The 27,532-nt window shown below is 34.6% G+C and overlaps 1 protein-coding gene across 1 annotated transcript in view; it reads left to right on the forward strand.

Annotated features, from left to right (window-relative positions):
* Positions 1 to 27,532, forward strand: part of ATP8A1 (ATPase phospholipid transporting 8A1) — a 297,433-nt gene that overhangs the window by 208,247 nt on the left and 61,654 nt on the right. The window contains exons 26-31 of the mRNA XM_036763200.1: positions 11,417 to 11,600; positions 11,694 to 11,804; positions 18,406 to 18,480; positions 18,609 to 18,731; positions 22,321 to 22,399; positions 26,829 to 26,890. Of these exons, the coding sequence (XP_036619095.1) occupies positions 11,417 to 11,600; positions 11,694 to 11,804; positions 18,406 to 18,480; positions 18,609 to 18,731; positions 22,321 to 22,399; positions 26,829 to 26,890 (634 nt within the window). The remainder of the gene's footprint in view (positions 1 to 11,416; positions 11,601 to 11,693; positions 11,805 to 18,405; positions 18,481 to 18,608; positions 18,732 to 22,320; positions 22,400 to 26,828; positions 26,891 to 27,532) is intronic.

The following is a 27,532-nucleotide window of genomic DNA, read 5'->3' on the forward strand; positions in this document are numbered from 1 at the left end:
TGGGACTTAAAGGAAGACAGAAAGGTCAGGTGGCAGAATTGAGGAGGAAGAACATTCTGGATATGGGGTACAGCCAGAGAAAATACTGAGAGCCAAGAGATTGAGTGTCTTATTTATGAAACAGCCAGGAGGCCAGTGTCACCAAATCAAAGAGTACATGGCAGAGAGTAAGATACAAGAAGGCTGGCAAAGTAGAAGAGGACTAGGTTATGGAGTGGTTTGAATACCAAACAAAGCATTTTGTATTTGATCCTAGAAATGATAGGGAGCTATAGCAGTTTACTGAATAGTGTTGACATGATAGAAGTTGCATTTTAGGAAAATCATTTTGGTGGCTCATTGGAGGATAAATCAGAATTGTTAGGTTCTTAGGGAGGCTGAACAGTTCTGAAAGGAATAATAAATGGTACTCCTCAAAGTTTTGTGTTTCTGTTCTCTAATACTTACCCTACTAATGAAGATACACAGTCCTTAAAAGATATTTTAAAATTGCTATGACTAAAAAATGTTAATGCAAATGTTAGCATCATGGCTAACCTCCTGGTAATGAATTTATAATATCATAGTGGACAGAAAACTCGGAATCATAAAAATCTGGGTGTCCCATACCAAACACTTCTAGCAGTGTGACCCTTGTTAAATATCTTAATTTCTCTGAACCTCAGTTTCCTCATTTGTAATCACCTTAATAGCGGTGATCCTTTCCTAACAGGAATATTGTGAAGACCAGTTAAGATAATGTATGTAAAAATGCTTTGTAAAACCATAAAACATGGTATAAGTATTAGCAATTATTTTTATTTGTAGTAGTACCAGTAGTACTAGACATTGTCTTGAATAGCAAACATTCAATCCATCACTGGGCCCATATTCTAAAGCCTCTCCGTCTGCTGGAGTTTTCAATGTTAGCATAAATTTTAGGAATTCAAAGTCACCTCCCTTCTAATACATAATTTGCCACAATAGGAATTAACCATGCCTTCCAAATATCACCCCATGCTCAAGCAGTTTCTAAGTTCAATTCCAATATGTTCAGTCACTTTACCTTGTTGCATATTTGTCCAGATTGGTATGCATTTTTGTATGTATACCAAAAGAATGCCACACTCCTTTGCAGTAAACTGCTTTACAAGAAAAGTGATATGTTAATGCTTATGTTCCCTCAAAAGGCTAATATATTGACATTTATGCATTAATGCACCAGTGGTTTCCTTCCCACTGCACTCCTGAGACAACACTTCATAAAACTACCTCCTAACTTGTGGTTCTAGTAGCCTTTACTGATTTGTCATTCTCTTTGGGCTCCTTTTGCTATATTATTTTCTGTCAATCAGCAATTTATGTGAAAATATTTTGAAAACTGTAAAGCATTATAAATATGGGCAAGGTATTTCTTTTAATCACCCTCTTCTGAAAATTTCTCCTCTTTTAGCTTCCATGACACAACCTCAGATATCTTCTTATCCAACCCCATCTAAGTATACATTTGAAGAATCTTAAGCCCAGAGAATTAATATGAATTGCTCGTGGTTACATAGGAAATAATTAGTGAGCAGGAATTTGAACTGAAGTGCTTTAACTCTATTTCCAATATTTTAATACTATGTTCTACTTCCTCTAAACCTGTTTCTGTTCTAATTTGCTTGGTCACTCCTTTCCCTCTTCTTCACAAGATTTTTTTTTCCTTTCATAAAATCTTAATATTGGAAGAACTTCAGAAATTATCTGATCCTACCTCTTTTCCCAATGAAGATATGAAACATATATGTGTATATATATATATATATATACATATATATGTAGATACCCCATGACAATATCCCCGATAGATGGTGGACAAACAACTGCTTAAATATTTCCAGTTATAGGTAGGTCAATATAGCATTTGATAAAATCCAAATATATTGAGGAAAAATTTTGAACAAGTCCAAAATGTAATTACCTCTAAATAACATCCACCCATTGTTCTTCATTCTGTCCTATGGAATTACAAATAGAAGGTTATTCCTTTTTCCATATGGCCATCCTTCACAAATATTACAGTAATCTCAAATTCCTTCATTCTTTTGTCATTATGACATTACTTTAAGAATTCATCACTCATATCTTCCTCTTTCAGACATAGTATAGTTTGTCTAAAACCTACCTAAAATGTGGCATCCTGAACTCAACACAATACTTTAATGTGGTCCAAGTACAGTGAAATTATTAAATCCTTTGTTCTGCACCCTATTAATGCACTAAATTTACATTAGGTTTTTTTGGGGAGAAGGAAAGAAACACTTGTACATCATATGTGAATGATAAATGTTGAACTTAATTTGTAGCCCACAGTCATACTGTTAACATATATCAAATTTACAGTGAATTAAAAACTCACAGGTTTTAATTATAAGCTGATGTTAAACTACCTTTCCTTGCCATTCTAAATTTAGTACTTTTGAGCCTAAGTTTAGGATTGGCATTTATTATTTTAAATAGCATCTATTTTCTAGTATTCCAGCATTTTGAGTTTATTTTGAAGCTGATTGTGGCATCTAGGAACATTAATAATGCCTCTCAACTTTATATCATCAATAAATTTGATAAGCATACTTTATATGATCGTTAGTCATGACAAAAAATATTGTCAGGGACAGAGCCAGGTATGTAGCATTTTGATACACTACAAGAGACTGTCTACCAGGTTGACATCAGTTATTAATCTATACTTTTTAAATATTTTTTTCAGCCAGCTGTGAATCCAATTAATAATTATACCACTCATTTTCTCAATCTTGCCTACAAGGATATCATGAAAGCCTTTGTTAAATGCTCACACATTCTATCTTTTTCCCCCTGTATTTGTATTTCCAGTACTTAAGACAGTACCTGACACATAGCGAGCATTTAGTAAAAGCTGTCTCTACCTACAGAATTCTCCAGTCTATGAGTCTATCAAAAATAGAGTTAGTTTACTTTAAGCTTGTTTTTAGTAAGCTTATACTGATTTCCTAATATTACCACTAACCTGTTTCTAAATGTTCACACATCATCCCTTCAGTCTATGCAAAAGGATGCTATGGCTCACCATCAAGTTCACCAGCCTATAGTTATCAGTATCACATTTTTTGCTTTTTGAAAATCAGAATTTTATGCTAAATTAACATATCATTTCCTTCAACTGATCCTTAAGTGACATGATCTAAAGATTCTTCACAGTCTTGGTATCCTAGGCAGCTAGGTGGCACAGTAGATAGACTGCTGGCCCTGGAATTAGGAAAACATGAGTTAAAATCCAGCCCCAGATTATTCCTAGCTGTAGGATCCTGGACAAGTCACTTAACCTCTTTCTGCCTTTGTTTCCTCAACTGTAAAATGGGGATAATAATAATTAGCACCCACCTCACAAAGTTGTAAGGATAAAATGAAATATTTGTAAAACTCTTAGCACAGTGCTTGGCACATAAAAGGTACTTAATAAATGCTTGTTCTTTTCTCCTTCCCATCTTCTCTTCCTGGTCACTCTCTTCTGGATTCTTTCCAGAATTCAATCAATATTTGTTAATTCATTGATTCTCCATTCTTAGGCAGCTATATTCATCATTATTCTCAAACAGTATTTACTGTGTTCACATTCACTGTAAACAAAGCAAATTGAAGACACAAAGCCTCCTACCTTTCAGAATCTCATAATTTTTAAAAGTACAATACTCTACGTGATGTTGGCTAAATGTCTTCACTTCCAAGCCTGTATTTCTTCACCTTTAAGTTAAGGGACCTAGATCACTAAGTTCCCTTCTGGCACTAAAATTTTATGTCATCTCACTCTAATGTGAAATGGATAGCAACACTAGCCACTCAAAGCACAATCAGTGATCAAAGATCAATGCCAGGTCCCAGATGGGGACTTCCTTCCTTGGAATTGTGGGACCAAAAACTTATGTCCTGTACAGCTCTTCATCCCTCTTTCCATTGAACTTAGAATGAATTTTACCTCATTTGAACCTACTTCTGCTGTCACTAGAGAACTATAGGTTCTTAAGCCCTTTCTAGAGCTTTCTAGTAATTTTGTCAGGCTCAGATTCTACCACAACTTACATACTTCACATGCACCTTTCACACACACACACACACACACACACACACACACACACACACACCCACCCACCACCACCACCACCACCACCAGCACCACCACCACCACCCTGCCACATTAATGTTTTTCCACTTATAAGGCACATTTGCCAAGGAGCATTCCTATGAATGCAAAATTCCACAATTTAAAAACAAGCATTATTTAAAAGCAACATTCTCTCCATTATAACAGAAAGAGTATAAGCCATGATAGTGCAGTGGAGAGAAGCAAAATAAGATAACGGAAACACTAGCAGATTGAAGTCCTGAGTTTACATCCTGATTCTATCTACTTAGTATTTTTGTGACCTTGGGCAAGTCACATAACCATTTCTGGATCTTGATTTTTTCATCTGTAAAATGGAGTTGGACTAAGCTATTCTCCAAAATTCCCACTAACTCTAAATTAATGTTTGGAACTATAATATTAACAACTAGCTGACATTTATAAAGTGCTTTTAAGTATGTCAGCTCATTTCATCTATAAGGTCTTCAATTAGCTAGAAAAAGATATTTGAAATTAAACATCACTTTTGTATCTTGAACACATTTTACATAGGAATTTCTTTCCAAAAATAGTTTTCTGAAGAAATAACAATCTATCACATCTGTAGACTCAGTTTTTGTATTTTAAGGGATCTTAAATAGTTGTGATAACACATTACATTAACAAGTCTTAGCTTTGGAGGATATGAAGAAAGACACTTATTACCCTAACCACATAACTACAGTCTTATTAGTCAATATTTGAATGGATTTTACTTGTATAGGTAATGTAAAACAACCTTTGGGAGGTAAGGGATTCCATTTTTCCTTTTTATTCTATTAATCCAATTACAGTCATTGAAACTTCCACTAATACGTAATTGTGGCACTTGGAGCAATTCACATGAAGAAAGTTTTTTTCATTTACAATAATTCAGAATTTCTTTTAAGGGCTTTTAGGTTTCATCATAAATTCAGATATCAATTAAAAGTGCCTCCATCTTATACGATTTATATTTGTATATATGTTATAAATATTTATATCTTATATTTAAAGTCAAGGAAGATTTTGAAAAACTCTCTTAAGTTGGGTTAAGAAAAAATCTAGTTATAACATTAAGAATCTCTTCCTCTCATTTTGCAAATTTCCTCACATAGTCAGCCAAACATAACTCACTGAGGAATATTCTGATAGTCACAAGGGGAAATCTAAGGAAGTTTATCAAAAGAGAAAGTACAATGGCCTCACACTAAATCTCCTGATCTCTGAACAACCAGGGTGGTTCTCACTCTTACATTTTCATACCTGTGGATGATGAAGTAAAGTCAGGTCCCCTTGATGTCTTCCTATGCAAATCTCAAGGTTTTCATCTTTCAAAAGCAAACCTTACAATACATTTAATGATCAAATTTTATCAGTAAAAGCATTTGAAGTGTGCCAAATAATCCATTTCACACATTATAAAGTCACCCTGGACACATCATATTGTTTAGCTGATGTTTTTGAAGTGTTAAGAATCATATGATACTGCTTCCCAAACAAAATTCTTTAATTTTCTTCCTCTATACATTTTGCCTGCCCTTAAAAAACCCTTCTAACTATTCCTCTATAAGGACATTCTTTTTATTTTTACATGATGCTATTTATTGTAGATATTTTTAAAATATTCTATACAATAAAGGTGATTCATTTTAACTGATCCCATTAAAACCACCTTGTGCAAAACGGTATTAGGTGGGTCACCCTGTATAACTTTTTTTCTACAAGTGAAATGGTATGTTTCTGGTGCTTCTCCGTAGTGCTCAAAGAGCAGTGAGAGTTGCTGCCCAGAAAATAAGAAAAATAATGAATAACATGTGCAGGAACTGTAGCCAAAATAATATCTGAAAAACATATTGCCCTTTTTGTACTTTCAAGTTGTATTGCAAAAGACCACCCTCTGTTTGTGGAACCATGGGGGAAGAAAATGGACTTTAAAAGTATGAGCTGAATGAGAAGTCGTGCCCACAGAGGCTCTTAATGGTATTCCCTATGAAAAGAAAGGAACCGAGGTGGTGGCTTAGAATTGTGAATCATTTACATTCTTACACAGAGTGTGAATGTAGACCTTTCCTGGAAAGCACACACACAGATTTTATGATGGTTTGGAAGCATACATTTAGTCAGGAATGAATGTACATTAAAAGATCAAAATTAAGGGTTTTGTTTTTTGTTTCTTTCCTCTTGATTGAATTTTGTTTAGGAGATGAAAATCTGCAGGAGCTTGAAAAGGTAACTTGAAATGTAATGAAGCTGCTCCAAGATGTATACTATGGGGCAGTGTCCCAAGAACAAGCATACATATTGAAAGGATAGAGGGAGACATATTATGATCAGAACAAGAGTTAGGAAAAAATTTGAAGAGGTAGACATATTTTGAAAGAAAAAAGAATGGAACTGAAAGTATCAACGGAAGTCTTGGTCACAGAGTATAAACACCATGCCTGTATATGTTGTTCAGTTGTTTCAGTCATGTCCAACTTATCATGACCCTATTGGGGGTTTTCTCAGCAGAGATACTGGAGTGGGTTGCCATTTCCTTCTCCAACTCATTTTACAGATGTGGAAACTGAGGCCAAAAGGGTTAAGCGACTTGTCCAGGGTCACATAGCTAGTGATCTGAGGCCGATTTGAACTTAGGAAGATGAGGCTTCCTGATTCCAGGCCTGGCACTCCTTCCACTGCACCACCTAGGTGCCCCTATATCTATATATAATCAGAAGCTGAGCAAAAGGATATATAAGTCTGAAATCTTTAGCAATGAGTAGGATAAGAAGAAAAATGAGATAACCCAAGAAATAAGACAGAATGACAGAAATGAAGAGATTTGGCAACCAATTAGAAAAATAAATGCAATTCAGTAAACATTTCTTAAGTGCCTACCATGTACGAGGCACTGTGCTAAGTGCTGGGGATACAGAAGGGGGCAAAAAAAACCAGTCACTTCCCTCAAGGGGCTTATAATCTAATGGAGAAGACAACTTACAAATAAGTATATACAAAGTCAGCTATAATTAAAAGAGTAGATGCACTGGAATTAAGAGGAGTTTGGAAAGGCTTCCTGTAGAAGATGAGATTTTAGTTGGTATGCAAAAGTAGTCACGTAGATCTGGAGATTCTAGGAATGGAGGACAGTGAAAGAAAATGCCCAGATTATAAAGCTGGAAGGAATTCCAAAGGTCACATAGCCGACAATCATTTCATATATGAGAAATCTAAGGCCTGGCCAGTTTAAGTAACTTGAGCAAAGTGATGGTGACAGAAAAGGTATTCTAACTTAGATCCTCTTACTATAAAACCAAGGCCTTTCCCCTTTACTACACACACTTCCTCAGAAACAAACTGGGTGAGAATATGATTAAGTACTGCCCACACGGGAGAGGATTGGAACCTTTATTTTCAGAGGGGAATTAAAAGGGGGATGGAGAGTTTGTGTACACCACAATATTCATAGCAGCCCCTTTTGTGATGGCAAAGAACTGGAATGGGACAGGGGCAATCCATGAATTGCGGAATGACCAAACAAATTGTAGTTCATGGATGTCATAGTATATTACTCCACTTTAAGAAACAATAAATATGAAGAATTAAGAGGGTCATGAAAGGACTTATATGAACTAATATAGAATGATGGAACAAAACTAGAAAAAATACATGAAGATGATACGTATAAAGAAGACAAATGTATAAAGAACACAAATATGAAATTGAATGCTATTTAATTATAATGTGATTATAAAGCCTAGCCCCTGGAAAAGAATTAATAAAATGCATCTCCCTTCCCTCTTAGCAGAAGTGAGTAGGGGAGTTTGGATATACAATATTGCTAAACTTTTTAAATCTTAGTTCTTTCAAAGGATAGCTCATGGAGTAGGGGAAGGAGGAGAGTATTCACAAATGAATGTGATTTAAAAACAAAAGGCATCAATGAAAGTGAGGTGATTTTTTAATAAAAATCAAATATGCCCCATTATACTCAGCTCAAAGACGACCTCCTCTTTTAACCCTCCACCAGAACTGATCTTCTCTTCACACATTCTGACAGTCCTTTTTACCTCCCCTAGACTTCTATCATATCCTATTTTATAATTGTGTTATACTTTGTTACTCCATATTTGATAGTATTCATCAAACATCATACATTGCCCTGCTTCTAAATATGCATTTAATTATATATTGAAATAATAGAAAGTTTTACCTCCTACCCGAAACTTCTTCTTAATATTCACAGTTCAACCCAAACTGCTTGGCCTGTCTTCTCTGAAGCCCTGTTGTGAAACTGCAAACAGTTCTCTAATTGCTTTGTTTGTTAGTTTTAGCTAGACTGCAAACTTCTTGAGGCCAAGTGTTTGTTCTTTCTGTGTCTCACAAAAGCACCCAACATAATTTTATGCTCAATGAATGTATCAGTTTGTAAGTTTTTCATAATCTAAAGAGAACCAGATTTTGAGAGCTAAAATGCTTCTTTACATGCCAAGCAAGCCATCTGATCTTAGTTCTTTCCCCAGACTTATACCCGCTGACCCCTACCCAGTGGCAGCTGTGTGGCAGTTGTTGCAATATATCCAATGCTGGGGGGTAAGGAGGTTGTTCACAAATTAGTCTTCTGTGTTGGATTAGCAAGAATTGATCTGCCAAGACTGTTCACTTCTGGTATGATTTGAAGCTGAATTCATGGGTCAATATAGCAGATGGCTAATCTAGGAGCCAACTTGAGGCCCAGAAATACTGGTGACCTCACAGTCTTGACCAAAGAAGACAGTAATTACTGCCTAGAGGAAGCCAGGCTATGTAGCTGGATAGAGCATTAGGCCTGGAGTCAGGAAGACCCAAGTTCCAATCTGGTCTCAGATACTTACTAGCTATATGACACTGAACAAGTAATTCAACTACTATTTGCCTCAGTTTCCTCAACTGTAAAATGGAGATAATAATGAGGCTGTTGTGAGTATCAGATGAGATATGAATAAAGCACTTAGCACAGTGACTGGCACATAGTATGTACTTGATAAATCTTTCCTTCCTTTTTTTCTAGATGGCACCAGTCACTATGGTAAAAGATATAAATCAGCCCATTCGGGACTGGCCATTTCTTAAAATTGTTAGTAGTGGCTCATCACATTTTCCTCAATGTGCCATTGCGGCTTATGGACATAGTTTCATGGTCTTTTAGCTCCTCAGCAAGATGGAATGTATTATAATTTGAATATATTCTAACACCCAAATAGAAAGAAAACTTGATGGGGAATTTCAAATTCTCATGCTGATCCATGATAATTCAGTCTTTGCTTTTTAGATCACTTCTTTGTAGTCACATTTGATGTCAGCCAAAGTGGTGCAATGTGGTGGTGACAACTTGATTTGTAGTTAGAGCACCTGGGTTTCAGAGTTGGCTCTGCCACTTCCTTCCCATGTGACCTTGGGCAGTTCAACTTTTCTCTCTGGTTCTCTGTTTCCTCATCAATATATGAGAAGATTGGATGTCATTCAAATTCCTCCCAACTTGAAGTCAAGGATATCTGTTCTCAACAAAATATTTGACATCATCCACTGGGCTTTCATATAACACCTTAGTTCAACCTACTAGTGAGGCAGAAACTTGCCATAAAATATCATATCTATCCTCTTGAAGTTTCACATTACCCATGAGCTATATTCCGTATTAAGTGACAATAAAATAGGATACATATTAGAGTGCAACAAATCTACCACCATCTAAAGAAGCTTGATACCTTAGTTCCATATCAGAGCATCTCTGTGGAGAATGAATGTCAGCATGATACAAAGATCATTGAAGAATAAGGAGCAAAGTAGGAAAATCATCATCATTTAGGTTTTCCAGGCCCTTTACATGTGTCATCCTATTGAAAGGTTGGAAACAGGAGCACTAATTCAAATACTTTGACATAGTTACAGAAACTTTGGAATTAGTACCAGTTACTGGCCCAACTTAGTATACCTGGCAGCCTAACATTTTTCTTTAATAAAGGTGATATCCAAGCCTGCAGATCCTGAGACAGTCACAAACAAATAGCTTTACCATGCAGCAGGTACGGTTAGTTGCAAACTCAAGACCAATTACTTTACTCTCAATGTCAGAAAAGCTGTTTTCCTCTTTTTAGTTATGTCTACATCCGGTGTCATAAACAGCTTCATTTCTAAATGTAACCGACCACATGTGATCAAATGGGTATTTTTTCATTCAGAAAATAATTATGCGCTGTTAACTCCTGAATGATTTGCTGACTTTTGTTTTTCACAATATTTTGTGTTGTGTTAGTTGTTGTGTAACATTTGATCACCATTTAACTTTTTTGTTCTTCTCCCCTTTTTCTTTCCTATGAAATCACTTAATATAGAATAGGATTGTCATTTCAAAATTAAGTAAGCTCCTGCACTTTCCGTGAACCCTCTTATGATTGTCTTGGGTGTTATTTCTATGCTGAAATAACCTTAATACATTTTATAAGACTTGATGAATGATTTAATTTCAGATCAGACCCAAAGTTAAAATAGAATGATGTTTCTTAACAACATTGAATTCTTCTGCCCCCAACATAAGTTTCTAGCAAAGATTTTGAATTTTTTTTTTACAAAATTTGTCAATCAGAAGCTTTGGGAAATGGTGAGAATAATTAGCTGTGCTGTAAATGGGCTCCTGGTTTTTAGTTACATGGAATTTTCTAAGTCCTTTGTTTTACTGAAGGATAGGTCAAAGAGTCAGATGATTCCTTACTTTTAATTGAAGTGAAATATTGAGTGAGTTCTTTTATATGTATTATAGATTTCTTTAGACCAGGTTATAGAGATTCAGGAATATTTTATTTTTTGTGTGTCCGTAGTTAGGATTTGTAATGCTTTCCTTTTGAATGCCATTTTGCAGTTTTTCTAACCTTTGTTATTAGGTTCAGAAATGTGGAGCCACCTACAGTTTTTAGAAATGAAGGTAATTTCTGAACCAGAATTGAAGTTTTGGTATTGTTGCTTCTTCTAAAAGTTCATGTAGATATCATTCCATCTGTTTTGGAATTTTGGCAGCTCATTTGTAAATGGAATGTGTTTCAAAACTTTGAATTTTTCATTTTTAAAAAAATACACTAAAAAAATGAAGGTCAAATTCTTATAAGGCTTAGGACCCAAGGCATTGTCCCTAGGGATTCTTCATGTCATCATCCATTTAGATATAGTGCATCCTTGATTTTGTTTAGAGCAGGTGGTTGGTTTCAGAATGTCTTTTTTTCAAAAGTTTGAGTTAATTTTTACTTTCAATTTAAGGGTATCACCTCTGCAAAAATCTGAAGTTGTAGAGATGGTTAAAAAACAAGTTAAAGTCATAACACTGGCAATTGGGGATGGAGCAAATGATGTTAGCATGATACAGACAGCACATGTTGGTGTTGGCATAAGTGGCAATGAAGGACTGCAAGCAGCTAATTCTTCTGATTACTCCATTGCACAGGTAAGATATTATTTTTTGTAATGGGTGACCCTTGTTAGATAAGTTGAGTTATAGGGCTGGGCCTTATTAATAATTTTGATACTGTTATTTCAGTTCAAGTATCTGAAGAACTTACTGATGGTCCATGGAGCCTGGAACTACAACCGAGTGTCCAAATGTATCCTCTACTGCTTCTACAAGAATATAGTGCTCTATATTATCGAGGTAAGAGCCCAATAACTGTTAAGACTGAAAGCAGACTGGCACAGTTATAAAAGCAGTGGGTATGGAGCCAGAGAATATTAGTTCGAAACCTAACTCTGAAATCTGTCACTTGTGTGACTTTAGGCAGGTCATTGTACCTCATCAGGCCCTAGTTTCCTCATCTTATAAAAATGAGGGGAATGGGCTAGATGATGTCAAAAAGCATCTTTTGGTTCTAAATTTATGGTCCTTCATTCTTGTAACTTTTTGTTAGGAAACTCCACATCCAAATTTTGAAAAGTATTAAAACCAAATGTACTACTATCTTAATTCTATAATTTTTTTAAATGATTTATCTTATCTGTAACACCAATGCTACTTGCCACTACTGTGGCTGTGTAAGGCCAATAACAGGAAGGCTACTAGCCCAGGTTCTTTGATCTGCTTTTCTAAGGAAAGCAACTTTAAGGGGTTTACAATCTCACTTTAGTTAAAATACATATATCATTTACTTAGTTCAGGGGAACTAAGTTCAGCACCCTTAACTTCAGAGAAAACAGAAACTACAAACAGACATTATAAACAGAGCAAAATAACACAGATCAATAGACAGGCTTCTGTCTGTCTGACCATAGCAATACATACACAGTTACCAGAGAGAGAAGCAACAACATCTGGGTTTTCAAAGCCAGGGGGCTCTGACAGCTACCCAAAGTCTCGTCTGGTCAAATCACACGAAACTCTTCCAGTGATGAGCCCCAAACAGAATGCTAACTTCAGAATATATATACACTTCTTCAGAGTCAGAGAGCTTCACTCCTCTGGAGAGCTTCACACCTCTCCTGACCTAATTAGCAACAGGCCTTCAAGACTCAGTCAAGGGACTTGATTGCCTTAGTACTGAAAAGCACTCCAAAACAAAAGGCAACAAAAAGTCCCACTTTGCTTGCAAATGCATTATCCATAAATGAACAAAAGAAAATAGTTAAAATTGTTAAAACCTAATGGCTTCTGGCAAGTGTAAAAATTTTTCAGGGTTCTTGTGAGGGTCGAAAGAGATTTCATTTCTAAAAAGTGTTTGACATGTAGTAGGTAATATATAAATCCATATTTCCTTTTGTTAAAAATGGAAATTGAATTTTTTTGTCAACAGAAGACATATCGGTACCATGTAGATATTGGTGATATGTGAACAAATTTGTAAAAATTTTGCCCAGTTCTCTCCAGCTCTACATGGCATGTCCATGTGCCCTCCACAGCTTGGGGTAAATCCTCCATCTTCCACTACTATCAAGGAAGTATTGAGTAAGATTCTCCCACCTCCTCATAAATCAGCCAAGGGCCTTCCTAGAATCAATTATGCTACTGAGTCCAAAATCTGTGCATCAGAGAATGAGAGAGACTGTGCATTTCTACACTGCAGAGGGAAAGATGAAAAAGGGTAGTCTAACAAAATAAAATATGAAAATATAATTTGATACTTTATACAAAATGTGCCACCTAATATTCCAATAGAGATGACCAATGGCCTGGTACATGAATTATGCAGCTGTTTTTACTTCGTTTAGAAAAAGCTGTGAATTCATTGGTTTAAACTATGGTATTAGGGAGTAGAGGAGAGTTTGTTCTATTAAGAGTTAAGAAGAGAGGTTAAAATCCTTCCTCAGACACTAGCTTAATACCCTAAGCAAGCCACCTAACTAACTTCTGCCAGCCTCAGTTTCTTCATTTACAGAAAGAGGATATGGGACTTGAAAGCCTCTAGGGCTTATTCCGACTTTAAGTCTGTCATCCTGTTATCCTAAGATCTCATGCCTTTATCAGAAGTGAACTGTATGAAAATGTTAAGTGAACTTCACTACTTGGTGTAAAATGTAAAACTAGTATAACTCAGACATCCCCGAAAAACACAAGTACCACTTATTTAATGGCCAGTAAAAGCAAACATGTGGAGTAAGCAAACCAAATAATTAGCTTGTTTTAAACAGACATTTAAGGTAATTTATGAACTTATTCACTGTTCTTCCGTGCTATGTAATGGCCTGTCTTTGGAAAGCAACAAAATTAACCTTTCTTGAACACCTTCGTAACACACAACAGTAAATCAATTGTTGAATAGATAAGCAAGTAGTCTTTAGATAAGCATTATATTTAGCTTTTTGTTGTTTAGATTTCATCAATTTGGGCAATTTTTCATCAATCTGGGCATTTCTTCCACTTTCATAGATTACAGCCCCTCCATGTATTCTCCCCCTTTTGAGATTCTTATCTATGGACTTTCTTCAAAGGCCCACCCAACAGTCTAGTGGCCATTCATCCTGTGATTCTTTTAGTATTTCAGGGAGAACAATATATAGCCCTTAGATCTGCTTCACACGCTGTACCTAACTCTCTGTATAACTACTTTGATTCCTTTACTAGTCACACATGTCCTTAATGAAGACTTCTGTGTCAGTCCTTCTATATAGTTCATCATTGGGACCCTGCTACAAGTTATATTTATAGCACTGTGCAGCTTTCCATTGTCTTCTGGGTCACTTACCATTTTTATTCTTCTGAGATCATGATGCTCTGAGTTTCATAGGCATGTAAGAATTTTGGTAGTAGAGATGGGCTTTTATAACATCAAGCAACTTAGGAGCATTGAAAATGCCAGTGTTTTATGTATAATTTTGCCCAAATTGTATCATATAAGCAGACATACAACCCATCTAGTTACTTCATCATACATATGTATATACCTTAGATAGTTGCTATTCATGGGCAGTGGGCTGAGGTCAAAGTCATGTAGGAAGAGGAGACTGGACTGGATTAGACTATAATTTAATGCTTTAAAACAGACTCTAGGTTCCCTGTTTTCCTAATTTTCTCTTTCCCTTACCCCAAAGTTTTAAAAGAATATCTCCTAATGGATTTCTCTTATAAAACTCCTAGTAGAGGTCATGGGTTAAAAATGTGTGGAGTATAACTACTGCCAACAATAAATCAATTTACAAAAATATAATTTAAAAAAAATGAATCACGAGAATCAAGACTGGATCTTTTATATTAGTCAAGATTATTTGACATTAAACAATTAAATGACTCCAATTTGGGGACTAATAGAAAGAAAATGAAGTATTTTTAACCTAAATTAATGATAACTAGGTTTGAATGGCCTGTTGTATACTCCAGAGGGTATGTAATTCAGAGCTGGTTAGTCTTTGATTTTATTTGGCTTTGAATTTGAAAGTTCATCATGAGAGATTTAATACTTTAATACTTATCAAATTCTTTACACTCAAAAAAGGAAACAGGTTATGAACCTTAGGGAAATCTCATTTTAAGGTATTTTTCTTTTCGAACTTCATGGAAATGTATTTTAAAGAAATGTAATTCAGCTATCTTGGAAACAAGTTGACCTTTTAAATCAATTCCCAGATACCCAACTTTTGCCAGCTAAAACAAGTTCTGCAGATGTTAATGGCTCATGTCAATACTGTGAATGAATAGACAGAAAATACATCATTGAATGTCCCTAGTGAGGACAACTGCCAGTCTTGAATCTTTCCTTTCAGTTTTTTGTGCTGATCAGGCGTGGGAGCAGAGAACTCATTGACTATTTGTAAGCTGCTGTTTAATATGCAGAAATGCTACATCAGGAACATGTCTGTGGGGCTTTTGCTGCCACGCCTCTGCTGTGCCTTGGAATTTAGAAAATAATACAGAGAGATGCAGGTCTGAAGTTTCTTTACTAATAAAGAAATTGTCTTGAGCATATTAATATGGATAACTTACAAAATTACTTTTATAACTGTCTTTTCTTACATCCTTTCCATCTTCCTTCTTATTTTGGTGGGAGGGGATCTTGAAGAGAAGGGTATAGATGGACAGGTAGTTTGTTATCATAATCTGTTTTGCTCCTTTAAATTGCAATCAAATATCCAGATCTCATTTTCATATGAGTCTCAATATAAAGTAGCTGCAAATAACAACTACATACCAGCATTCATATGTTCATTCAAGTTACTTTGGAGAGAGTGTTTGCTGTAAATATTATAGAATCCTTCAGAGTAGTCATGCTCTCATTCTAAATCCCTTGGTTTTGGTTCAGTTCAAGACAAAACTTTAATGTTTTTATGTGAATTTAGGCGTTCTTTTACTTAGTATCAGGTTATTCCTTAAACTGTATTAATATTATGATCCTAAAGAAACCCTGAATAGCATAATATTCACAAGATTAAAAGTAACAAAAAGATTATTCTGCAGGGTTGAAATATTACTTACATTGAAGAAAAAGGTTTTTTTGCAAATGCAAACTGTCTTTCTAATTTAGAGATAACTAATAACAGTGGTGTTACATGAAAATTTTTATTTACATGGCATTTTATACTTTTATTTACTAAACTCCAAAATGATGTTGATTTAAAACACTAAAAGGCATTTTTAGAAGGAAGTGAATTTGTTTCACAGTAACTTTTAGTAGATAAAATACTAAAGGTAAGAATGTGTTAACACTGCCAGTTTAAGTATCTCAACACTTCTACCACAAGGCACTACATGATGCATTTTAAATTGTAATTAAAATGTAGTGTGAGCTTAGATGTGTTAGTTTAATTTGAAAGTTGAAACTTATTTTGAAGTTTAAAATTATTAAAGTAACAATATTGATTTATGCATAACTCTGCAGTTTGTTTTGTTGAGGTTTTTCTCATTTTCTGTTTATATAGCCTTTTTGATCCATACTGATATTTTTGTATAAACAAGAAGCTGCTATTCACATTTCCAATGTTTTCTTTCTCTCCCTCAAAAAATTGATTACCGCATATTCTTCATACGTACTTATAAAGAAAAACCTCAAGCTTAAATTATGTCCATTTAGTGAATTTGGTACGCAAAGACATCAGTCCTCTTCACACCACAAGTGCTTGGAAAGATTCCCCATAGTCTACTGAGACGATAATTGAAAGTTTGTTTTTTTTTAAGGCCTTGTATGTATTTCCATGATACTCTAAGAACTCTGAAAGAGCTTCTTAGTATGTATTAATACAATAGGCTGTAGTGGCTTTGAAGGGGGACCATTACTGTCACAGTGGGTATCACAAATATGTATTTACATAATCCACATTTCCAAAAGGCCAAACGTGCAACACAATAGACAGCATTAAAGTCTATCTCATCAATTTGCGTATACTTATGCAAAAAAAATTTTAAAGCACAACCCTGAGGAATAATCTTAGCTCAAATGGAGATGCCAAGATATTTCAAGTTTACATGGGCAAATTCTCCCACTCCCATTATGGGCCACACTGTTCAGAGTTTTTAGACAAATAAATGACATGCGCAGTTACAATCTCAGCTTCAAATTTGAAAGTACATGTGGTTTTTTTGTCCATTTATGTCACAGTCCCAACATAATTTAGACTTATTTTGCATGTGTGCTTGGTACTTTGTTGTCTTTTCCATCTCACGAGGGCAACATTTGTTTTTATACATGTTCACTCATTCCCTTACATGATAAAAAGGAGGAAGACCAGCTTGTGCACAGGAGCTCTTCATCTGGGGGCCAGCCTGGGCACATATTGATAAATGGTGAATTTGTAGCAATTCATGCTTCCATAATGAGGTTAAATGAAACGTGAAGTGTAGCAAAGTCTCTGCAACACTGATTCTAAAATTCACTTGACCAGCATGTCAGGCCAGCTTTCTTTTAACAGATTTTGTTTTTGTTGTCTATGTAATCTTATTGCTGAGCCAACCTCTCTACTGTTTCAGATAAAGTTGATTTTAAATTATATTCCTACTTTATTTTCACTGTTGTAAGAAAGCATTTACGAACATAAAACAGTATTTAACTCCCTTTTTTAAAAAGTTAACTTCTTCCTTTCTACTATGTAATTTTTTTTCCATTTGACTTGAATATTTTGAAATAAAATTTTTTTTCTGCTTTTGAATATTGGCATCCCAAAGTCAATGATCCAAGTTAGAGGATAACTGTAAATATCAATGTTGCTAGGAGAACATTATGCCTTAGTAATGCTGAAGATGAACTTTTCTTACCAGAGTATGAAATTTTAGTTTAAAAAAAGTCAAGAACTTGGATTTTAATTCTGTATTCTAATTTACAATGTTCTAAAAGTTTGTGTTAAAGTGTAAAAGTTTTGTGAAGTGTCTAATTTCATGACTACAAAAAGTGTGGGGCATGCCATTAAAATAAATTAACACAAGATACCTGAAGTACCTCAAAACCTCTTATAAATAAATATATATATATATGCATATGTATTTCCACATATATTTAAATTTTAGAGTGCCTTTTAGAAAAGAGTTTTTATTTTATTTGAATTTATTATTTAAAAGCCAATTTGAGGTTATTAAGTACAGAACTATTTTCCACCCATCTGTACTCAAGTTAGTATCAGGTTGTAGTCAATAGAACTATTTAGGTTGTTGACCTAAATAACAAGTGCCTTCTGAAAGCATCCATTTAAGCAGAAAGATAAAGTGAAAATAGAGACGCTATTTTGAAATCTAGTTGAGAAGAGCTATAAAATTTTAAATATAATCTCAGTGGCCTTACGTAAGATATTTTAGGTATCTAACAAACTGACAGATTTACATTTTTATGTTTTGTCTTTTTCAGATCTGGTTTGCCTTTGTAAATGGCTTTTCTGGACAAATTCTGTTTGAACGCTGGTGTATAGGCCTTTACAACGTGGTAAGCTTGATATGTAGGCTGCTTGTGATTGCTTATATCACCTTGTGGTAAATAATTCTTCATTTGGCTGCTTGATAATGATATCTTACACTTAAAACTTTAAAAAACTTGTGTTTTGTCTGGCTTAGATGTTTACTGCAATGCCTCCACTCACTCTTGGAATATTTGAGAGATCTTGTCGAAAAGAGAATATGCTGAAGTATCCAGAATTATACAAAACGTCTCAGAATGCATTGGATTTCAACACTAAGGTAGGGGGAAAATTCAGTTGGGCTCATGATACAATTTGTTTTATGATTCAGATAATTTTTAGATTCCTATTTGGTATATGCCTTCAAAGGATGAGATTACTCTTAGAATCATAAATAATAATAAGTTGCCTTTGATGATCACAAGTCATATATACATATATATGTTTGTATAAAATACACATGCATGTGTGTGTGTGTGTGTGTGTGTGTGTTTGTTTAAGATAATACATTGGTAGGCTTTTTGTTTTTTTAAAGTATAACTGCTACCAAACAGTGTTTGGTTTTTACTAGTTGGTAATGAAGCTGTCTTGGGTAGTCAGAAGTGATTGTCCCCTTGGCCTTCTGGTCTCATGTACTTGCAACATTGTGTGGAAATGGATTACTGACCTCTGTGGAAAAGTGAACCAAAGGACAATGAGGGCTGTCATTAAGTTTGTAGGGGGTGGAGCTTTATATCATTCCCCATTAATTTTGGGTCATACAAAATTATGTTGTTTTAATTTAAACTTCAGGTTGTATTTATGGCTTTAAATATTTGACTTTGAGGAAGAACAAAGAGATAATGACATTCAACTTTGCCAAGCCTCAAAAGTAGATGTTAAATTAGATAGGGGATATGAGCTAGACCTGAGATGTCATTGATATAAACAGCTCCCATAGGAAGAAACAGATTCCACCACTGCCAGTCATCCATCACCTTCCCTTCAACTTAGAGCCTCAGAGTGTTGCCTAGAACACTGGAAGATTAAGTGACTCACCCAAAGTCATACATCCATTGTCAAGGCCAGACCGAGCTCTTCCTGCCTTCAAGACCATCACTTTATTCCCTATGCTATGCTGTCTCCCTATTAAATTAGCATATGTGAAATATTACAATCTACAGTCACATTTTGGAGTTTATATCCTCTGTCATATGGGAAGCACAGGCTTTTACTATCTATTCAAATAACAAAGTTCTTGAGTGCTGGTTATTTGCCTAGTTCTATCCTAGATACTGTTCTTATCTACCAAAATTGTAGGCTTCATGACTTTCTGCCTTGTTCTCTTTTCTAGTGTTTTATATTCACCATTCTCTTCATCAGTGCTGGTTCTCCCTCCATATATCTATAGGTTCCGTACAGATGGGAAAAGAATACGTACTATAAAAAAAGATCATGCCATATTGAAACTTTAACATTTATGAGTTTTGTCATTATTATAATTACAAATACACTGAATTATATGAATTGATACAAAGTTATTGCATGTGTAATTTACTGTACTTTCAATTCATCCCTTGATTTTATAGATATTCGTATGTATGTATGTATTTTAGCATGATCCTAGGGATTAGTGAGATCTGCCAATATAAATGGTGCCTTTCTTTTCACCAACCATGTGATACTTTTCAGTGTTGTCTAATTCATGGAGCTCTCTGAAAAATAGATGGCATGTTGTTTCTAATATCACACAACAAACAGTGCTATGGACTAAAGGGAAGAAGAATCATGGTTTCATGCCACTAGATAAGAATCAGATGCAGCATATTTTATTTCTTTTATTTTTCCAAATATTTTATTTTTTCCAATTACATGTAAAAAATTTTTGATATTTTTTTTAAATTGTGAGTTCCAAATTCTCTGCCTCCCTTCCTTCGCTCTCCCTTCCCTTACCCCATCATTGAGAAGGAAAGCAATTTTTATATAGATTATACATGAGATGCAGCCCATTTTAAAAAAACATAAATATATCATAGATTTCTTCTACATCCAACTACATGATTGTCTATTGTATTTTTTCCACAGTTCCATTTTTACTTGCTTCAGAAACAAAATTGTGGCTTCATACAGTAAAGAAAAGCTAAAATCAGATTATTTGTAGATATCCTGTATATCGGGTTGGTGACTAAATAAATAATATACCAGCTCACCCTACATGTAAATAGTTTTTTAAACAAGGAATGAAATCAAGCATGCCTTTTTATGTGTACAACATTACTTAACAATGTAAATATCTGCAAAACTATTACAATATTTTATGAGAAATGTAAAAACTGTGTTGGCTTAATTAATTTCATATATTTATCCTTGTTTAAGTACTAGGAAAGGATCTAGAATGTTTAATAGCAGATAATTGGAATTTAGGAGACTCATTGTGGGAGAAATTCTCATCTTTATCTTTTAGAACAAAAATAACTTCGATATTTGTAAATCCAAAGAAAATGCAAGTCAGCTAAAATCATTTATACTATGGACACATCTCTTTAAATAGCAAATATGTTTTAGTTTTAGACCTTGCTACCCACATTTATATCATTTTATTTTGTAGGATATTAAATTTTCTGTTAATTTCAGTGGAAATTCTATGATTAAATTCCATATAAGTGTTTGAAAATTCAGAGACAAATGGCTACAAAATACATAGTTGTATAAACAGCAGTTGATGGGGGTCCTGAGTGGGGGAGCATTGTTGCCTTGAATGATGATGCATACGTTTGTTATGGTAAAAAGGGTCATAGGTTATGAGGTCATGACAGAGGTTAAAGGATTAGCATGTGACAATAAGTATCGGTCAGGAAAATGGAAAAGTAGAACTAATTTTTCTTGCACCCACCTGTGCTTTCTGTCAAATAAAACTTGTGGTAATGACATAGCAAGGAGAAGAGACAAAGGTTAATGAGTAACACAAGTTCAAATGTGTAATGTATTGGAGCGTAAATTGGATCATACAATCCAGTATAGTTGAGTAAGCTAACAAAGGATGTTGAGATCACAGTGGAAAATTTTGGGAGGCAGGCAACTTAATTTCTGTTGTTTGAACAGCTTAAAACTATTAATACATGCCAATTTTATACAACAAAAGTTACATTTGCAAGTAGCACTTTTAAATGAGAAAAGTTAATTACCGTTCAGAAGGCTACAAGAGTTCCAAATCGTTTTTCTATAACTTTCTTTCACACATCCATTCCAAAGAAAGCACCAGGATTGTTTTATGATGGTGTTTAGAATGCAATTGCTTTAAGTAGGTTAGTTGACTTGTATGAATGTTAATATCTATGACATGCAGTATTCCACTTAACATTTGACAGGTGTTAAGAAAAATTTAGAAAGTCTTTTGAATAAGATTGTATGACTTTATAGTCATTTTTTTAGTTCAAAAGCTTATACTTATATTTTTTTAAACACAGAGTGTTTTATGTTTGTTATAGGAGACCTTACCTCTAACTTTGCATGGGAAGATTAAATGAATCCCAAAGGTATAAAGAGTTCTGTTGGAAATATGGAAATAATTCCCATGTAAGGAATTTGGTCTGTTTTAATTTTAATTTTCTTTATAAGACAAGTATTAAACTTGGTATATTCTTTCAAGGTTTTCAAAAAAGAAAAAAAAATTAAAAGTGAAACTGAATAAACACTTTTGGAAACATAAAAATAAATAAATGACCCATGAAGGGCTAAGAGGCAAAAAGTGTCTGTCAGTTCTATTAGTTCACAGTGGTGGCCTGACAGAAACACATTTTGTGAATCTAGCCCACAGATAAAAAGAAAGGTCAGAGTTCATAGAGCTAGTTTATCGCAAATGGTTCTCATGGATTTTTGTTTTCCCTTAGGTTTTCTGGGTTCATTGTTTAAATGGCCTCTTCCACTCAGTTATTCTGTTTTGGTTTCCACTAAAAGCCCTCCAGTATGGTAAGTAGAAGGGATATGAATGTTAAGAGATGCCTTTTTACTTAAAAAAAATAATTCTGTGTCAATATGTGTTAAAATTACTGCAGTATCTTATTTTGCTGGGGTTTTTTGACCTAAAGTAATGTATATATTTTAAAGTTGCATGTACATTAAATTTTCTTATTATTCTTTTGACTTCAAAGGGGTTTTAATGTATGCAAAAGCTCAGCTTCTCATGTTTTTGAAACTTAAAGAGAGTTAAACGAATTTCACTTCTTTTAATTCAAAAGGTTTTTAATGCTGTGTCTATATGACGTATGGTTGAATGCTTATTTGCATTCCATTTGTTCTGTATCTACAAGACTTTTGTGAGATTGTAAACACTAAGAAAATATGTCATTGTTTTGTTACTGCTGCATTAAAATATGTTTTGAATAAGATTTCTTTAATTCGAAATTATTGGGCTGTCCTTTGGTCTAAGACTTTTTGCTGCCACTTTTTTTTAAGGGCATGATTTTATTTTGTCTTTGTTGACAGAATTGTAGTACATTTCCTTCACCCATAAAAGTAAATATACAGACATTTCTGAATAGAGCTCTCCAGGAATGCAATAGGTTATGCTGGCATCTCCGTAGCAGATTTACTATGTTAGGAATCTTGGGATATTAATTTATCAGAGCCTCTGTTTCTATTAAGTAAATACGTATGCATATTATATGCTTCAAAACTGAAGATTCAGAAATATTATATTAAGATAAGCAACCCTTCATCATCCGTAACTTCATTTTATCTGCTTAATAAGTTACCTGTAGAATCTCAGGGAATTAACCTGGTCTGTCTCTGGGTCTATCCCAAAGTCACAAAGAAAGAGTTTTGAATTACTGATTGTTTTCACTGTATTTGCTCTTCCCTCTGATAGTATGGCTTACATATATTTGCTTATATGAAGTCATCAGTCTTTATAGCATCCCTGTTGATAGATTGAAAATGTTTCTACCCACTTCTACCCCTTTGTATTGATTTTAATACTTAAAACTTAGGGATATCAAGTGAGTAAGGGAGGTGAAAAATCTTTCTTTGTCTATGGTTTCCTGCCTCTTAATCAACTTCATTACTTAACATTAAACTACTGTCAGTTTTTCAATAGTAAGTCAGTGTTTTTCTCTTCCTAGTACCTTCCGATGTGTCTTGTCTAGTGAACTCTGGGTTTCCTTTCTGTCTTGAAAATAAGGGTAGAAAATAGGAAAGTGAAATAGATAACGACAGTCTGGAAAAAAAATCAAGTGACATACACATCTGAGTTTATTTTTTGCTCCCCAACTCCATTCAATCTAGGAGGTGTTCAAAATTATGTCTCTTCCCTATGCATTGAGTTCAGTTCTGTTTCCCTTACAATCCATACTGTTGTTCTTTTAATAAATGAAAATAGAACACAGAGAAACTGTAGCTAAATGGAAGGAGTATATGTAGATTGCAGTTGAAAAGGCGAATAAAGGAGCTATTTCATTATGACCCCAGAGGCAAAGAGAAAGTTAATTTTTTAGGTACCTCACCCAGAAGTGCTCATGACGAACTTATACAAATATAATGCCATGAAGGTATTTGCAGGTAGTATGACAACATGCTTTCCAGAGGATGAAGAGGCATAAAAGTTCTCTAAAGGCTTTAACAAGATCCTGCAAACCAAATGAACATATAACTTGGCAATTGGCAATCTTATTGAGAAAGTTTGCTCTAGGAAGGATAGAGATGGTGAGAAATATGGGTGGGGATCAAGAAAGGAAGAGGCCAAAGGGCAGAAGCCTCAGGCATTTAGAGCTTGAATATGTTCTTTCAGAAGAGGAGCAGAACTAACTTCTCATTGTTTGATGAGAAGTATCTTCTGTGTCAAACAAAATCTTGACATTCACAACAAGCTCTTATTGATCATCTTCTCTATAGCTAAATGCAAGGGATTCAGAGAGAAAAACAAAAATAGCTACTGGCCTTTGGGAGCTTACATTAGATTCTTTTTTTTAAAAGATGGGAATTAGAAGCCACCAGGTGTATCAGTGAATGAAAAATGAAAGCATCATAAAGCAGTCATTTTAGAGTAGGTTGTTTATACAGTGAAAATTATTGTCTGGATTAAGACAATGTCAAGGAAAATACCAAATTAGACATACTATGCACTCCTTCTCTCTAGACTGTCTCTGGGCTGGGGCTTGTTCTCCTCAATGTGAATTCATTCTGGAAAGGAAGTCAGGGGTTGAGGGGGAACAGTTCTGAGGAAATGGCCATACTGCTGTAACTCACAGGTTTCTAAGGGTAACCCTGGTGTGGGGAAGCCATACCTCCACTACACACAGCACATCAGCCAAGATAGTACCATTAACTCTTAGTCATAAAAACATTTCCTACACAAAATACAAAGGCAAGAATAATCAAAATAGTCAATCCATAAATCTGGGTTACAGGCTCTCACAAATGCACACAATGTCAGTACAGCAGAGTAGATACAAACTTCCAAAAGTCTAGTAAGCAGGCACATGAGTAGGATAACTCATTTGCCAGGGACAAGTCATGCATCTGAACTGAAGGTCTTAGAGTTCTTGGTCATCTTAAAGAATAATCTGTACCAAAAGTCACCTGCAAGTGTAAGTCACTTCTCCTCTAGCTGCTCCAAGTAAGATGCTTCTTGACTGTGCTCTGAAATCAGTGTCCAATTCTTTCAGCAAAGGCAGTTCCCCCATGCCTGAGTTCCTCAAAGGTATTCATGTCTACTCTCTTCGATGGGCTCTAAACTATAGGTGGCAATAAAGGTCAGGACAAACAAACCTGTGAAGAGCCTCCCCTCTCTCAGACCCTAGGTGGAAGTAAAGCATAAGGCAAACAAGACTCTCCTCCCAGAGAGCTCAACTCTCTACAACAGATTCAAAATCTGGCTTCCTCCATTCAGCACAATGAAGGGAGGTAGAGAGAAGGTAGGATCTAAGTCTTCCCTTAACTCTCAGATTGTCTTTCTTTGAGACATCCACTCAGACTCATCTTTTCAGCAGTACAGGGTTTGAATTAGTTCTAAGCCCTACGCTCAACTGGGCTTGGCTGATTTCAGGGGTGAGGGACAGTATACTTTCTCCTGCTTTGCTTTTTCAGTCACTGATGGATGCCTGCCTCAAAGCAAGGTCTCTGTATTTGAAGTGACATATCTCTGTTATAGGTTGAGAAATCAAAATTCATATTTCTATGAGACATGGCATAAATAGGCAACATACAATTATCCTATTCTCTCTAAAAGTTATAAGGAATTCCTAGGTTATTGACTTCAAAATCCTAGTTCCAAAATGTTCCAAAATAATACTTTCAAATATGATAATAGTTCCAAAAAAGAGAAACTGGGAAACAAGAAACTTTGAGCATCTTTGACTTTAGTAACTACTTTTTTCCGAGAACTTGTTTTTTCCCAAACAATTGTTATTGCTTTTGTCTCTTTCATAAGCGAAATGTCCAAATAAAAAAGATACCTTACAAAAAAAATGGTAAGATGAGGAAACACTTATAATTACCACAAATTTGAACCTGACCTGATTATATAGGTTATCAACAGTGAAAAAATAACAAAATTAAATACATTGAGTCTTAGAGAAGTTTCTACCAGTGAGAAACAATCAGCAAACCAAGGAAACTAAAAGATCCCAGAATCCACTTCAACAAAACAGCACACTGTTCTCCCCAAGTAGAGTGACTTGATAGCCAAAACCATTTGAGAATTTAAGTTCATTTATAAAACATTATGGAGGCTGTGGGTGGACTTAGATCATTGCAGTGATCTCACAAAACAATAAAAAGCATTTGAGAAAATAAACCCTTTAGAGACTTTGGCACAAGGTCCCTGCTGCTACTACCAGAATACATGCTCTCATCACTATCAGCCTGAACCATTATTGTAGTTCTCTTAACCACCTCCTGTTCATCCTTCATATCAATGATACATTAATGCATAGGAATTTCTGCTTGGTCAGAAAAATGGCCACTTTAATCTAATTATGTCCATTGAGTACACATATCTTGAATCTGATTGATCACTTATGTGTGCTTTTTCATTGGTATACATAATTTAATGGGTCCATAAGCATAGTAGCAAATAAGTTCAGATTTGGAGATTGGTAATGGTGAGTTAATTAGACATTTGCCCATTCATCTAATTTATTATTTACCACATGTATATCTATCTGCCTCTTGTTGAGTATTAGATATTTATTGTAAATCTCATAAACATAATGAGTATACCTTATCTAAAGTTTCTCTCCCAGTGTGTATTACAGTGTCTTCCTACAGATAGTATGTACTTAATAAATTTGGCTGTACACATAATTATAATATTCCTATATTAAGTGTATATGTTTTGAAGACTAGAAAAGTGTCGAAAAAAGTAAAAGTCGCTTTTTTATTTAAATTTGATTTCTTTCAGGTACCGTGTTTGGAAATGGAAAAACTTCTGATTATCTGTTGTTGGGAAACATTGTTTACACTGTAAGTCTAAATATTTTAATTCCTTTTTACAAATAAAGACATTTCCTTATTTCTTATCCACTTAATTTTTATTTTTAAATGTATAGATTAAAAAAATAAATGTATGAATTCCTAGCTTTTTGTTAGGTCTTCAACTCACTGAGATTTTTAAAAATAAAATGATTTTATTTTGAATTTTAATAAATTAACATTCTTTTAAACGATAACAAACATTTTATAGTTCCTTATGATTTGTGTAGTACTTTAAGATTTTTATACCATTTGAATGATTACAAAGGACTTATTCACAACAAAGCAAGGTGCTAGAAGAAAGAGAATGCTGAATAGTTAGTCTGAGGAATGCATTCTCTCTTGACTACTGCCTTTGTGACCTTAAGCAAGCCATTTAGCCTTATCAGGCCTGTTTCATCTATAAAACATATCTTCCAAGTTCCTTTCGACTCTAAATTTGTGATTCTTTGAGACTTTGGAGGGAGAAAGTTTTACAAGTATTGTCATATTCATCTTATGTTTGGGGAAGCTAAAGCTGAGAGAAGGTTGTGATTTACCCAAGGTCTTATGACTAGCAAAGGAGACATTTGGGATTTGAACATAGATCTCTCCTAACTTCACATCTGATGCCTTTTCTATTACACCAAGCTG

The sequence above is a fragment of the Trichosurus vulpecula genome, chromosome 6 (assembly GCF_011100635.1).
Source record: "Trichosurus vulpecula isolate mTriVul1 chromosome 6, mTriVul1.pri, whole genome shotgun sequence".
NCBI lineage: Eukaryota > Metazoa > Chordata > Mammalia > Diprotodontia > Phalangeridae > Trichosurus > Trichosurus vulpecula.